The sequence below is a fragment of the Lacerta agilis genome, chromosome 7, assembly GCF_009819535.1.
Source record: "Lacerta agilis isolate rLacAgi1 chromosome 7, rLacAgi1.pri, whole genome shotgun sequence".
NCBI classification, from domain to species: domain Eukaryota; kingdom Metazoa; phylum Chordata; class Lepidosauria; order Squamata; family Lacertidae; genus Lacerta; species Lacerta agilis.
The window spans coordinates 5061133-5077444 of NC_046318.1; the positions used below are offsets into that span (position 1 = coordinate 5061133).

The window sequence follows — 16312 nt, forward strand, 5'->3', positions numbered from 1 at the left end:
GCCTGTGATGTTTGTGCTGACTTGCATACAGGTGGCTGTAGTAGTTCGTAGTGTTCAAACCTTTTTAGGGGAGTTCCCTGCCCCCTTAATGACAATGGCGATAGATTTTGCACATGAACACAGATCCAAGTTAGGACTCCTCTCTTCCACGCCAACAAGTGCTTTGTCAAGGCTCCCCTAACACACACTCAGGACAGAGGAAAAACTGCAACCTTTTGGGGCGTCATTCTCCTACCCATGTCTCTGTGAGAACCAGCCCTTTATTCTGCCTGCCGTAGTACATCCTCCCCCTTCAAGAAATCATTTCCTTTGGACTTTCGGCCCATCTCCACCCCTATTACTCCTTGCCCTCGCGAAGGAAGCATTTTCACAAGTTTTCTTTTTGGTGGGCTGTCCGTGCTTCCAAACACCTGGAAGTCACGACAGGGGCTTCTCCCCCACCTAGTAAATTCTGCCTCTGCATAAGTTACGCAGGTTTGGTTTTCTTTGCCAGCCCACCCACCCACCCCCCCGGTCGAAGCAGAGCAATAAGTCATTTACCTCAGCAGGGGACAAGCTCAGCTCCAATAATGAAACCCTTTCAAGGAGTGGGGGGGGTCAAAACTCGTGACAAGCAGGTAGGTGGTTGGAGAGCAGCATCGGAGGGGGAGGGGGAAGGAAATGAGAGGGGGAGGGGGGAAGGAAGCAAGAGAAAGCTTTCCCAGTTTTTACACAAGCCGGAGCTTGAAAAGTTGCCAGAGCGCGTGCGGCAAGGAGACTAAAGAAGTGCTATTGTGGGTCGAGTGACCTAGAACTGGGAGAAAAGAAAGCGCGGGAGAACAAGCCCCTCTTTCAGCCGCTGAGGAGGAATCCCCCGGATCTCCTCCAGCCACAGGCTGCCCAACCAAACCGGGGCAAAGCCAAGGCGCCGCTCTTTGTGCCACGCGTTTGGAGAGGCCACTTTGGAGAGGCCACAGCCGGAGGGCGCGGCGCAGGCGGCCAACTTGCGCTCCCGCGCTCCGCCCGGCAGCCTAAGCAACACACCTGAGGAAGCAGCGGCAGAGGACTCCCCCTCCCCAGTCCCAGTCCCCCACCCCAAGGGACTCGTTGGGGGGTTGCAAAGCCCCCCGCCCGCGGCAGGCAGAGAGCTCGACGGTGGTTTCTGCCCAGCCAGCCCAGCTTTGTGCCCTGGAAGGCGGGGGCGATGTGACTAACCTTGCCTGGTGAGGTCCAGCGGCGGCTCCGCTCGACGCTGCTGCGGAAGAACGCACAACTGCCTTTTCCTCCATGCAGCCTTTTTAAGCAGCCACGTCTCTGCTGTGCGTGCTCGGGCTCCTAGGAGCCTCCAAGCCCCCTCGCGACACATGCACCCATTGGCTCCTGAGACGCGGGTCCCGGGCAAGGGCGAGTCCTGGCCTTGCTCCGGGGCGGAGAGAGATGCGTGCCCGCGAGAGCGCGGTCTGAGGCTGCGAGCGGAACCAGGAGTGAAGGAGGCAGCGGCAGGGAAACAGGCGCAGCTTCCTCGACCATTTTTAAAAGGAGGGCTTCCCCCCTCGCCCTCGCGCACCACCCGCCGCCCCTGGCCCAGCCCACAGCTGCCTACCTCGTCGTCGCCTCAATGCAGCAGCCAGCAGCAGCTCCACACCAGCAGCAGCAGCCACACCTCTGGAGGGAAACTGCTGCTGTCTGCTGCTGCGCCTGCGCTGGCAGAAATGAGGCACGACGCATGAGCAGAGCAGCACAGCAGCAGCACCCTCAGCCTCCGGAGGGCGGGCCGCCGGCCAGCTGGAGGGCAGCCACTGCCGCTGGCCAGCTGGAGAAGTGGACAGGCGTATCCGCCCCGGAGCCGCGGCAAAGGTGTAAAAGAGCCGCATGCGGCTCCGGAGCCGCAGGTTGCAGACCCCCGCCCTAGATGGTTAACACTGTGTCTACAATGCCTCTTTTTAATGTTTCATTTGCTTTGTTTTCTCCTTAGGTCTCAGAATGGGGATGAGAATGGGACTTGGCCAAACAACCAGTTTGATACAGAAATGCTTCAAGCCATGATTCTTGCATCAGCAAATGGTCAGTTGCAGCTAATGTTATTACTTTCAGCTATGCTGGGAGTGAGCGGTGTGTGTGTGTGTGTGTGTGTGTGTGTGTGTGTGTAGGATATTTAATGTACAGTACATGCCTGTAAAAGTTTATACAGCGAGCTTATACTAAAACAGCTTCAGGGTTATGGCAAGAGAGCCAAGGTTTGCGTGCTTCCTGAATAGCTGTGCCGTTATTTATCACCATACAGAATTCCATGGCAAATGGGCAGCTGGCTGGTTTGCAACTCTTTGTAGATTAAAGGGCTTCTTTGTTCTTAGAAGAACTCTAATCTCTTAGTCAATTAATGTTTTAATAACATATACAGGATTTTTTTTCTTTTTTAAAAAAAGCTCAACATAAAAATAGCTGGGGGCGGGTCCCCAAATATTGTTCACATAGCTGCCTACACATCTTAAACAGTCCTGGTTAACAGTTGCTCAGGCTGGTTTAGGACACTGGAATTAAAGCATTTATATTTTAAAACGGAGAGGGTTAGAATGCGGAAGTTCAGTTCAGCTCTGAAATGTGTCTTGGTAAAAATAGCTTTTAGGGGGTCCATATGTTCACCACTGTCTCTCAGCAAATCCAGATCCAATTTCCTTGCTTTGCGAATTAAAGGATTGCTTTTGACCTGTCTTCTGCACAGTTCCAGGGACCAAGAAGTCAGAAGCTGCCCCACAAATTGCAGATTGCCTGATGATCAGTGGCAGACAACTTTATAAAGAGAATCTCAGACAAAAGTCTCACAATTTTTTGTTGTTGTTAATGTTTATTTGTCACTTTTCTAACACAGAAGAGTATCCCAAAGCAACTTACTGGATACGACATTAAAACTCTTTATAAAATACAATATGTTAGCATGCTGACCTATGAATATTTATAATACCCACCCCCACTAAAAGATGAGCACTACAAGGACAGAAAGCATCACTTACTACCCTCCCAATTAACAGTCACAGCCCTGGGTAAACAAATAGGTTTTAGTCTGGTGCCTAAAAGCAAATAACAGTGGTACCTGGTGAGCTTCCCAGGTACCTTTCACAAATGGGGAGCCACCACCAAGAAGACCCATTCTCATGCTGCCACCCTCCACACCTCCCTCAGAGGAGGCGCACCAAGAAGGACCTCTGTTGATATTTATGTGGGGTCACATGGGGAGTGGCAGTTCTTGAGGTATTGGGGTCCTGAGCCACATATGGCTGTGTTAGTAAAAACCAGCACTTTGAATTGAGCCCAGAAACCAATTGGCAGCCACTGCAGCCAGGCCAGAATTGGTGTCATATACTCAGGTTGCCTTATCCCAATCAGCAATCTGGCTGCCAACTTCTGAAGTAGCTGCAGTTTCCAAACCATCTTCAAAGGCAGCCCTGTGCCTAACACATTAATCTAATTTAGAGGTTACCAGAGTGTAGATAACAGAGGTTATCACTGTCCAGAGATTATCACTGTCCAACGGAGACCACTTGTGCCTCAAGTTGACACTAAAAGATCCAGAAGTACCCCCAAACTGTGTACCTGCTCCTTCAGGAGGAGTGTTAACCCCATGCAGAACAGGCTGGACCCCAGCCATCCAGTTTAGTGAAGCACCCAGTAACAGCACCACAGTCTTGTCTAAATCAAGGTTGTTGGCTCCCATCTAATCCATTTATCAGTCCACCACAACTCCTGCAGCTGCAAAGAGGGGAACAGAGCTGCAAAGTGCTAGCAATGCACTCCACAATGCAAAGGGACCTTACTCAGAAGTTTCATGTAGATGCTAAATTGCACAGGGGATACAATTGACCCCTGTGGAACCCCACTTTGGAGGCTCCATGGGGACAAACAACAACCCACAAGCATTCCGTTCTGTAAATGCAACACATTCCCATCCACACTGGATCCAAAACACCACAAAATCAGGTAATCGCTTCACAAACTGGCTGTTACCTGAATGTTGAAATCCCTGACAATTGCTTATTTAATTAGTTAAAATTGCAAAATGCACACAAAACTAAATACTTCTGGAGACAATCTGTTTTCTGGATCAGGTTATTCAGAGATACAGTAGGTCTCACTGACCTCAGTGGGGCTTTCTGTCAAGGAAATTGCAAGTTTTAGATGTGGTATCTTGCCTGGGGGTAAATGTGGCTAGCTAATCATCATATTTATCCTTGCTGAGCTGACATCTCCAAGTGGCTTGTCCAAACGGAGCATTATTTAGCTGTTAATCCACTTTCCCCCCCCCCCCCGTGCTCATAGGGCCAGCAGCATTGCCTCTGTGCTCTTTAGCCCCCTCCCGCCCAGTGAGACCAGCCAGGAGGAAGTGCTCTAGCAGCTGCTTGCTCTGTGGGCAAGTCCAGACACAGACAAAGAGGAGCAAGTTGTGTAAGGAAAGAACACTGCCCAAGCCTCTCTTCCTTTGGCACCTTAGAGTGGATGGAGGCAAAGGGCAGGACCAGTGCTTTGCTGGGACCAAATGGGGAGCGCCCTGGCAAGGCTGGGCAGAGCTCCCAGGTGGGCCACCTGTTTTCTGCTGCCAGAGAGATCCCACTCTGGATCTACAAAGGGGATCTGGTAGAAAGGGAAACAGAGAAGCTGCAGCAGTTCCTGGGGGGAAGGGCAAGATTTGGTACCTGCTATTTGCGGAACCTCCCTCCCAGGCCACATAATGGGCTTAGTTCAGCAAAGCACACAAGCAAGCGAGATGCACCCAAGCAATCATGCTGTTCACGTCAGTGCTTTCTAATGTCCATTTAAGCAGATTTCCCCCCATTATTTTGCCAAATGGAGGTGGGAGGGGGGTTTATTAAGTATTAGCCGTAGCCTCTGCAAATCAACACGGATAGTGGTTAATGTCTGCTCCAAGAGGCCCTGTTTGCCAAGTCCCTCTACACAGTCAGGGTTCATCCAGACTTTATTTGGTGCCGTGTTTCTAGGCACAGGTCTGGCCTTCAAAGCTCTGTGTCCAAGCAGTTTTGTTTTGTTTTTGGTCCTGTTGCTTACCCCACGAAAACCTGCTCTTCACCGCTGAATCGGAGCAAAAGGCAATCCGAGTTTCTATGGATTGACATTTGCTCTGATTCAGTGGTAAAACGTGGGTTTTCCTCGGGGAAAGCGCTAGGGCAAAAAAAAAACAAAAAAAAAAAACGCTGCTTGGATACGGAGCTTTAGAGTGCGGACATATGCCTGGAAAGTGCAACACAAAAGAAGGCCTGGATGAGCCCTAAATCACTGTCCTGAGTTTGTATTCGAGGGAGCGTGGCTTTAAAAAAATAGGTTACTGTGTCTATACATTCACTGGATTTGCTGCTCGCTTTAGCTCCCCCCACCAAAGGCTCTGGAGATCACATCTCTGCCAAGCGACTGATGACTATCCAAATGCTTCCAAATGTATTTGAGCTGCAACTATTCTGCAGTAACTACAAGCAGATGCATTTGACTAATAAAACAGTCTGTAATGTTGGGATGTTGTTGTTTTTTCCAAAGGAAAGCTATTTTTGTTGCGCAGTTTTAGCCCAACGTAACACCAGTACTGAATATTGAATGTGAACAGGCATTCAGTCCATGGTGTGAGAATAGTGTCTGTATTTTTATCTTTTAAGGCTATGGGGTTAATATATTAGTTTCAAATGAAACGGCATTGAAATATTGACAATGCTGATTGAAATGCAGCTGTTTATATGTGACTCAGCTACAAATGCAGATCAATTTTTTTTTACCTTATCCTTCAAAAGAACGTGACGTTGCTGTGAACTATCTTTCTATGTGCAGGGAGGTTTTGGCAGGGGAGCTTTCAAAAAAACAAAGAAGCAATAATGGTTGTTTCCCCCATGTTTTGAAAATACAAAAATATGAAGTGGCTGCCTCATTTTATATTTACAAAATATTGGGGGTGGGGAGGCAGCTATGGTTGTTTTCTTGTCCCCGTAGCTCTTGGTACAACCTGAAATCTGTTTTGCATCCAACGGAGACTAATCTAAACATTCCCTGCACTCAAAAGTAGCATTTTAGTTGATCCTAAGAAAACTAACAAACTATGGATGATATCCAGCTAAGACAGAGTAGATCCATTAAAATCAACAGACCTAGTTAATCCACTGATTTCATGGAGTGTAATCTGAGAATGACTAATGTTGGCTATGACCCTTTCCTTACAAGCCTTGTGCAGGATCCCATCATCTTCTAAGCCAGTGTTTGTCACTCAGTGACCCTTGGGCCACTTTCAGGGGGGCCTCATTGCCACAGTCTGCCCTGGACCCTAGCCATGCCACAGCCTTTGAGCTGGACCAGCAGCTCCATTCCTGCTGAGTAAAGGTGACCAGGAGACAAAAAAATTGGAGAGGGGGAGCAGGGAGGAGGAGGGGAGGAAGGTTTCCTTCCTCTGAAGGGAAAGGGCCAGGGGAGGCGTTGAATGAAATTAGAAAGCAAGATAACTGGGAATAGAAAGGAGGAAAGAGGAAAGAAAATGGCAAAGGAAAGAGGGGAGAGTTAAGTTGCAAGTTGACTGTGAAAGGAATCATAGAATCATAGAGTTGGAAGAGACCACAAGGGCCATCCAGTCCTACCCCCTGCCAAGCAGGAAACACCATCAAAGCATTCCTGACAGATGGCTGTCAAGCCTCTGCTTAAAGACCTCCAAAGAAGGAGACTCCACCACACTCCTTGGCAGCAAATTCCACTGTCGAACAGCTCTTACTGTCAGGAAGTTCTTCCTAATGTTTAGGTGGAATCTTCTTTCTTGTAGTTTGAATCCATTGCCCCGTGTCCGCTTCTCTGGAGCAGCAGAAAACAACCTTTCACCCTCCTCTATATGACATCCTTTTATATATTTGATGAAATTATAGGAGATGGGTGGGAAGGAAAATATATAAAAGCAAAGCCTTCTCCACCTAGAGCCTCTGGATCAGCAAATTCTACCTAAAATGGGGAGGTTGAGTCACAATACCTCCAGAGCAAGTGTCTGTCCTTAGCCTGAGTAGAGCTGAGTTATGAAGCATCTTGCCACAAGGAAAGGGCTTTGGTAAAGAATTTAGCAGTTTCCAAAGATGGATGAGATATCAGTAGAAAATATCATTCTCTGCCTTCATCTGCCACCACATTGTGACTGGCTCTGCCTGTACTGCCATTTTGTGACTGGTGGGCCTCAGTAATTTTCAGCCATCTCAAGGAGGTCCTGGGCACAAAAAAGTTTGAGAAGGTTTGTTCTAAACCAGGGGTCTGCAACCTTTAAGACACAAAGAGCCACTTGGACCCGTTTCCAAAGGAAAAAAAAAAACCTGGGAGCCGCAAAACCATTGCGACATTTAAAACAAATATAACGCTGCATATATTGTTTCTTACCTTAATGCAATAATAATAAATAACGTATAGGAGCCAATGCAAAGTATAATTAGTAAAAACAACAAGAATAAGTTCTTACTTTTTTGCATTGACTCAGGGGCGTACCCAGGATCAAAACTGGGGGGGGGGGCAAGCCATGGTCCTTCAGGTTGTGACATTTCAGCACGGAAAGGCGAATGATACCAAAATTTTAGGGAAATTATATATAATTATAGCAGTGCTTTATTACAGTAGTTATTACAATTATTTGCTTGGTTTTTTAAATTTTTTATTCTAGTTACATGTCTTATACCAGGGGTGGCCAACTCCCAAGAAACTATGATCTACTTTCAGCAGTGATCTACCCCCGTTTTTTGGGGTTCAGCTCAAAGTTGTTTTGGGGGGGTGTGGTGGGTGGGAGAGAGGGCTTCCCCCTCTAAGATAGGTTGGCAAGCGAACTAAGAAAGAAAGAAAAAGGGGGGTGGGAATGGAAAAGTGGGGTGGAAAAATATAAATTGGGGGTGGGGTGGGGTGGGGAGAATATCTATTAAAAATATGTAGTAGTTTAAAAAATAAAAATAAAGGGGGAAAATCTTTTTCTTCTTTTTCCTTTTTTTGAAAACAAAAACAAAAGGGGAAGAGAAAAGAAAAAGGGGGGATAGAGGGAGAAAAGGGTAATAATAAAAATTCAAATAGAGTGGCTGCAGCAGCTGTGGGGGGTGTTTGTTTATTTTTCGTTTGTTTGTTTGTTTTAAAAATGGGATTTCTCCCCTTGGATTAAAAAAGGAGGGGAGGAAAAAAAAGAGAGGGGGGGTGGGAGAGCAAGGCAAAAAGCCAAAAAGCAAAAAACAGGTTTTTTTGGGGGGGGAATCGCGCCAGGCTCTGCAGCGCGCCGGCCTCGGGGCTCCGGGCCCCCGAGCCGCCCTTGGGGCCATCGTTGAGCATGTACACCGCCCGCAGCGAGCGCTGGCGAAGCACCGGTTGGCGGAGGTTTCAGAAGCAGCCCGGACGTTTTCGCCGCCGCCGCCCGGCCTTCCTGTTGCACGGCGGCGCAGTCCCGGCCGGGCCCCCGGGCGCCCCCCGGATCCCGCTGCCAAAGAGGCGCCGGACGGCGAGGCGGAGCAGCAAAGCCAGGCGGAGGCAGCAGCAGCACCATCCGGCGACTGACGCCGGGAAGGTCCCCCGCCCGCCCGCCTCTCCGGGGGCGGGGAAGGCGCAACGGAGCCAAGCCCCACAAGGACACCCCAGCCGCCCGCCGGGCCCGACACTCCAAGGAGGGAAGCGGGCAGGCGCGGCGGGTCAGGAGGACGGCGCGGCGGGCGCAGCCCAGGCGGGCCAGGAGCACAGCGCAGTGCCCCCACCACTCTGCGCCACCTCCGCGCCCCAGGCAGCCGCCCCGGAGCCGAAGGAGGAGCGCCTGTTGCGCGCTCACAGTGGCGGGCCACGGCGGGGACGGCCCCGCTCCGCTCCGCCAACTGCGCTGCCGCCGTCGCACCAGGCCCCGCCCCCCGCGCCTCCCCCCGGCTGCCCCCTCCCTCCCTCTCTCTCTGCCCCCTGCAAACCGCCCCTCCATCGCGGGCAGGGCTGGCGCGTCTTCCCTCCGGCCGAGGAGTTCTCAGGCGCAGTGCCCCCACCACTCCGCGCCACCTCCGCGCCCCAGGCAGCCGCCCCGGAGCCGAAGGAGGAGCGCCTGTTGCGCGCTCACAGTGGCGGGCCGCGGCGGGGACGGCCCCGCTCTGCCAACTGCGCTGCCGCCGTCGCACCAGGCCCCACCCCCCGCGCCTCCCCCCGGCTGCCCCCTCCCTCCCTCTTTCTCTCCCCCCTGCAAACCGCCCCTCCATCGCGGGCAGGGCTGGCGCGTCTTCCCTCCGGCCGAGGAGTTCTCAGGCGCAGTGCCCCCACCACTCCGCGCCACCTCCGCGCCCCAAGCAGCCGCCCCGGAGCCGCGGCAGGGCCGCGAAAGAGCCGCATGCGGCTCCAGAGCCGCAGGTTCCTGACCCCCGTTCTAAACCATTTCTATGGTCACTTGGAAAAACTGTGCTTAACTACAGAGACTGGGGTGACATCAATCATTAGCCATATATTCGGAGGTCATTCATAGATTGCATGTTTAATGAAGCACAATGGATGTACCGGTACATTTGAATGGTCAATCCGTGTTACTCTTTTTAGTAAGTCTTGCCCCCATCCATTAGCATGGTTGTTGAGAAAGAGAGAGGGAGAGAGAGCTCTGTGAGAAACTATTATTTGCAAAGGTTCTGAAGAGCCTAGGAATCTCTTCAATTAGTTTTAAAAACGAGTTCTTTTGAAGCATCAAATAGAAACCCTCTGGGCCCATATCCTAGCGCAGGCAGATAGGGAAGTACAACACAGATCAGAATTAAAGCACCATAGAAAATTAGAAATCCCAAAGGGCCTAATTCTTACATCCTGAGTAGATATTTTAGAGATAGATTATTTATTTGGTTGGTTAAAGAAAAAAAAAGGACTTTAAGAGGATGTAAGCAGATGAGCTGAGATTGCATGGGGGTGGGTGGGAGAGAACCTGGCCTCTGTGCACATGGGAGACTTGCATTCTGTGATAAAAGGGAACTAACTGCCTGGTGGAATGTTGTTGCATGGATTTTTAGACACCACCTGTCTGCAGGCCCCAGCAGGTCTCCCTGAACTTAACTGCCTGCTGTTAAATAAAGGTCCGAGCATTTGTGGTGGTCAAAGCTCAGGCAACAGACGTTAAGTGTCCATAGCGCCAGTGATAAGCCCTTGAGCTCTCTGGGCAGGTTCTGTTTCGGAAACAAGCAGAGACACAAGCTCATTTATTTTTTGCGTGTTCTAAGATTTGCTTTCCTAGCCTCCTGTTGGCCATAAGACATGAGACACAAAAATTCAGATCAATGTGAGTATGAAATAAATCAGAGTGTACCTGGGAGGAGGAGGAGGAGGAAGACTTCTTAACCCTTTTCCTGCCAGCGATTCATCTGCTCTAAATCGCTTCCCTAGTCATCTGCTCCACAGCTTCTCAGGGTGTTTCTCCCCACAGGGAGCCACAGGAGGAAGAGAGGCCATGACTTGTTCCCAATAGGGGAAGCAGGCAGCTTGAATAAAGGATTAGGCAGCCTCCTTTCCCCTTGGGACCCTGCCTGTGGCCCTCTCAAAATTTTAGCCTCTCGCAGGTGCTTTCCCTTCAAATCAACCTGTTGTGTGAAAAAAGATCTGCAACTGTAGGAACATAGAAAGCAGTCAGCGTAAAAACCAGATCAAGAAGCTAAGGCGCTGCAAACAAGAAAACGAAAGAAAGTTAAGTTTTCAAGGTGCCCCATAAAAGTTTATTGTGGTGATTGATTCCCAGCACATTTCTGAAAAAGTTTGCATATTTTTAGGGGCATTTGTTTTTGTTGGAACACTGGCAAAACATAATGCTGAGGCCTCTTCTATGGCCAAATGCAGTTTACTGGAACGCTGGAGTGTATATGTGTATAATATGCATATAAGATACAACAACTGCTCATATTTTTAAGCACAACTGTGGGGGAAGCTGGCTTCCCATTGAGATTAAGGAGTGAAACAATAATTGGGGGGGGCTGTGCATATTGAAAATCAAGACTCCATCCATAGCCAAGGTCCACCAACCGAAGCCAGGTGCAACAGGGGTTTAGGGAAAGGAGCTACATGGAATTAAGAAATAGAGCACCTCTTGGCATGGTCATATCGGGATTATTATTATTTGTTTCATACCAGAGCTGAGCTCACAGTTCTGTCACAGAAAAATCTACTCTGGGTCCCTGCACTCTGCCCAAACATTCTTCCTCTACGCAGCCAAATTGAGAAAGAAAACAACAGCTGCTTGTTAAACAATTGGGAGTCAGGAACCCTCCCAAGACAATCTACTGCAAACAACCCAGAGGTCTGCCAGTAGATCTTGATGTACCTTCTCCCCACCTCAGAGCTAGAGCAAGGCTAGGCAAAGGGCAAGTGGTTCCTGCAGACCCCCTGTTGCCTGGTAGTTGCTGGACTTACATGGGTCCTGATCTGGTACAGCAAGCACTTCACACGTTCTTAAGCAAGAGGGCACAGAAGGGTTCAATTGTGTGATTGACACAGGCTGATAGTCAATATTTTAAACAGTTAAAGTATATGTGTTCTCTTGCATTATAAATTTAATCTTCTGTGTGGGGCAGCTGACGTTTGACTTAATAAATAAATTAACCAAAGACCATACAAAACTAGAGTCTGCCAGTCCAGTCCATGCACCCGGCTGCTATTTTTCATTTGAGGAGCCTGCTGTGCATAATAATCAAAGCCCATCTCATGCCAGAGGGCAGGAAAGCTTAACCAGGGCGGGCAGCTCGATTGGACAGCCTTTTCTCATTCGAGTTCCTCAGTCAAATTACAGCACAGAAGTGGGTTGGTAGGGTCACTAAGAGATAAGGCAGCAGAGAAGACAGATCGTCCTCTCCCGTTTTAAAAACACAAAATGTTTAGGGGTATGTGTACCCCTGCATCCCCCCAGAAAAAGAACTATTTTAAACCCATTGTTAAAAACCCATGCATAACTCTAACTCCTGGACAGAATGTCTCTCCTCTAGCCAAAATCAAAATAGTTAAGTCCATTGGCACAATTTTAGTTCCTCTTCCTGTTCCTCCTTGCTCTATTGTTGCTACACATTCAGTATTTTCATAGATTCTTCATATTTTGGGAAGTCCAGTGAAAAGGAAGCTCCAGAAATAAGCATGGCACAAAGAAGTCCATAGAAGGGTATACAGGCAAATGTATTCATCAACAACAAAATATGAGTTTCAGGCCACAGATGGCTCATCTTCAGTGAATCTAAAATAAGTAGAAGCATTTGTATTTTTATAAAATACAAATATGTCATTGTTTACTGTAAAAGGAGTGTTTATCTCTCATTAAAGCCAACTGTTAAAAAATGGAAAACTCAAGTCTCTAGCGCAAAAATTACACGGACACACCCCTAACCCACACGCCTGCACACACGGACCACTGCTGCAGTAACACAGCCAATTACAATGCAAGGCATACAAATGAGAGGTAACAGAAGACACACAACACAGCACCCATGTAGCTCCCTGGCCACGAGGCTCCCTGCAAAAAGCACACAGCCTTTTTGGAATGAGGGTTTAACACCCACCTTTTTGCCAATCAGCCTAAGGAAGAGGCCCAGGCATGCAACAAGGGCATGATAAGATTGCTCCTGGGAGCTCTGAGTGTGTGTGTGTGCAAATATTGCTAGCAAGCCTCTATTTGTTCTTGCCTAGAGTTTTCCCTTCCTCTCCATTCGGATCCTCTGGCATGCGAAGAAGGCTTCAGGGAAAAGCAGGGATTTATTTCTGCCGGACTGCAGGATGCCACTTCTTCAAACTAGAGCTCTCTCCCAAGCCTTGTGCACATGCCAAAGAGCTTGCTGTTCATAGGAATTCTGGGGGTGGGGAGGTGGGCTGAGTGCATCTTCCCTAGATGATGAGCAGTCAAGACCCTAAATTATACATTGACATCTAGCAACAACTATGCTAAGAATTCACCCTTCCGACTTTTCTCTCCCTTCTCTCAATCCCCCTCCCTGTGGTGCAGAAGCCGCTGCCGCTGCAGCTGCAAATCCTGATGGAAACTCTACTCTGGGAGGAGGAGCAACAGCAGCAGCAGGCACAATGGGCCTCAGCACCAGGTATGGCCCCCAGTTCACCCTGCAGCACGTCCCTGACTACAGACAGAACGTGTACATCCCTGGCAGCACAGCCACTCTCTCCAACTCTGCAGCCAAGCGCGATGGGAAACCTGCAGCCTCTGGAGGTGGAAACAAGAAGAAGTCAGGGAAGAAGGAGAAGAAGTAAGATTCGCAGGATGACATCGCTGCCACCTTAGATCTAAAGGGCAGACTCTTCCAGCATTCCCCCAATTCATAGCCTAGGATGGAGGATGAATGTGAATTTGTGGTTAACAAGTTTTTAAAAATGAAAAAAAAAGTGTGGAACATTGCGAATGTACATTGCTGTCATCAGAGCTTAGGAGAAAGTCTCCTACTGTTAGTCCTCCTGATGTAAAAGTATCTGGAAACAAAACAAAAAAAGCCCTGTGGATAGTGATGAATATAGCTTATACTCTCGTGCAGATGATCTAATATGCAAGGGTGTCAGATCTTTGGAATATTTCTCTCTCCCATTGCTTTGCTCCAGAGTGATCTGCACAACATACAAGGCTTAGGGTGGGCCCCTGTCCATTGTAAATAATTCTTCTAAACAGGGGTTTTGATTTATACATTTTTTCCATTCAAAGAACATTCTCACTTCCCCCAAATTTTGATGAGTGCTTTCTGTCCCCACAAAAAATATCTCAGTTGGAATCCTTGTTATGAAATGGACGAGGGGGTGCTTTAGTTTCTGCTTTTTTAAATTTTAAAACAGTGTTCATCCTGCATTATTAGAAGGGAATGAGTTTCAACAGCAATTTTTAAAAGTTAACCAACGATGGTTGAAAAAAAATAAAACTGAAATGGTTATACCTAAGAGGCATTGCGCACAAACACATTGCTGTGAGAAGCCTCCCAGAGGCAGAAAATGGATCTCACATGGTAGGAAGATGGAGATTTCTGCCTGTCTCGGTTGATTTACAGTGGCCTCTGAAGAGAGAATACATCTCATCTACACTTTGATCCATAAATATTTATGTGTACAGTAATTGTTTTCTGGAATAAGTTTAAGGAAGTCAAAGTCAATCGCTTGTGTGTGAGTATAGTGAGCAGCTGCTGCTCCTCCTTTAAGCACTGAAATAGCTCTGTTAGTTCCACAGGCAGGCGCCTTCTGTCAGTGAATGGGCTCTGGTGGCCTTGTAGGTAGAGAATTAAAACAAAAAATGGAATGCTTCATATTTTCCGCACATCGAGCTGCATGCAAAACATTCACTTCACGTCTACGGTAGGCCAGCTGCCGCCTCCCAACCTAGAGTAGAGAAGTCATTGCATGCCATATACAGCATGGTGTAAATATGCTGTGAAGTGCCCACATCCTGGTGGAACCTGAGCATTGTCTGTCTGTGAGTAGAGTTCAGTAACAAGATGCATTGCCCTGGATCAGAGCAGTAGGGAAGTTTCCACATGCCTAGGCAGCACAGCCAAGGAAGGCCCTTGGTTCGCTGGCCTTCTTCACGGGCTGATATTAAGCGAACAACAGTTGGTCTGAGGACCCATGGGGCCAGGCACAGATCAGGGATGCCGGAGCTGGAGATGGGCAGGGATTTCTGATACCAAGCCCCCCAAGGCCAAGTTCTGAACGTTAGAGAAGTGAGTAACCATTGGTGCACTGAAGGTCCTTGGGACCTCTGCTATCACCCCCTACTTGGATATAAATCCACTGGATTTAAAGTGAATAATCATAGATCCCTTTGCTGTGTTTCGAAATGACTTGTTTTAGGGTTTTTAGCCACATTGTTTCATAGCCTAGTATGGAGAGGAAGTGAGTGTTTCCTGCTCCCTGTGCATTTTATCGGCTTGTGTTCTCATCCCTTTCCTCGTTCAAGCGCAGCACAGACTAGAAGGGAGCTTCAGCGTGCTGCTGGCAAACTCAGGTTGCCTTACTATAGAGGCACTGACCGGGTTCCCTTCCAATTTCAGCCGAGGACAGAGAAGAGGCATATTTCCAACATGGAGGGCTAATCACTAGGCCAGAAATATAATGCTCTTTCTTAAACCTTTGATAAGGAGCTTGTCTGAGGTGGTCTGGCCTTCTAGGATCACATCGGGTTAAACATCTGACGACTTTTCAAAACATTGCGGACCAATCTCATTGGCTGTGTAGTATTGCACTGCTAGAGAGCGTACAGTATCTGCTGCCTCGTGTCTAGAAAGCGGGACTTGTCTGTGGGAAGAAACCAGTCGACGTATGATTTTTGTACTGATCCCAGTCACCCACCCCCACCCCACCCCTTGTGTTTGGTGACTGCACTAGAAACAGTTTACATAGTTAGTTAAAAACCACCAATCCATTGGGAAGTTCTCCTGCACAAGCTCGGCTGAAATCATCAGAAGCCACACAAGGGCATGGCATTTCTGTCCTGCAGCTTCTCTCCATCTTAACGGGGCTGGTGCAGGTGAGCTTCCCCACAGGATTGTGCCTGGGGCTTATTATGTACTGAAGTAGTTATTATGTGACTCTTCTCAAAGTACTGTAGATTAATCTTAGTAATTCTCTTTTTCCTTTTAATCAATAAGCTGAAAGTAGTGTCGTAGTGCTGAATACCTAGTGATGTGTAGGTTTCTTTCTTCTTTTTTAATCTTAGTAATTGAGTTGTGGACATCAGTATTTTTTTTTTATTCCTTCGTATCTTCTTTACGTGTGCTCTTTGTGCTTTTAAATGTATGTGAATTGAAACACACTCACTGTCCTTTCAATGTGTCTAATATTGAACTATACTTATATATTATATATATGCTTATATCCTTCTTATATCCATATAGACTGACGTCAATGTGTTACACGCAAGTTTTATACTCTTAATATTTATATTGCTCTTTTTTTCTTTGGGGAAAATAATAAAATCTTTTCTGCTGATGTGTTTGTTGTGAACGTTGCTTCTGGGGGGGACGGAAAGGAGAGCAAGATTATGGGAGCGCTAGACTGGAAACCACACCCCAAAGTATTGAAGGCGATGTGACAGAGGCAACAATGCCGTGCTTCTTTCCAGCAGTGCATCTGGAAGACGGGTTTTGCTGGCTTTTGCAGTGTTCCGAATCTTTCAAACATGGAAACCTATTTCTTTACCAAGAAACTGCTGCTGCTGCTGCTGCTAACAGATGAGAACTTGCCTCTGGGAGGGAGAGAGCAATGGGCACCTGGTTTAACCTATCTACACATTAGCCATTGGGAGTGGAACCCATTCTGACTGGACCACCTGCCCTTTTCACTGGCTCTTTTGCATTTGTGCTCTGAGTAATAGATAAATAATAAG

At 48.1% G+C, this 16312-nt stretch overlaps 1 protein-coding gene across 1 annotated transcript in view; it reads left to right on the forward strand.

Moving 5' to 3' along the window:
* LOC117049654 (protocadherin gamma-C3-like) overlaps positions 1 to 15915 on the forward strand; it is a 70552-nt gene extending 54637 nt beyond the window's left edge. The window contains exons 4-5 of the mRNA XM_033154459.1: positions 1955 to 2043; positions 12944 to 15915. Of these exons, the coding sequence (XP_033010350.1) occupies positions 1955 to 2043; positions 12944 to 13203 (349 nt within the window). The 3' untranslated portion in view covers positions 13204 to 15915. The remainder of the gene's footprint in view (positions 1 to 1954; positions 2044 to 12943) is intronic.
* The last annotated feature ends 397 nt before the right edge of the window (positions 15916 to 16312 follow it).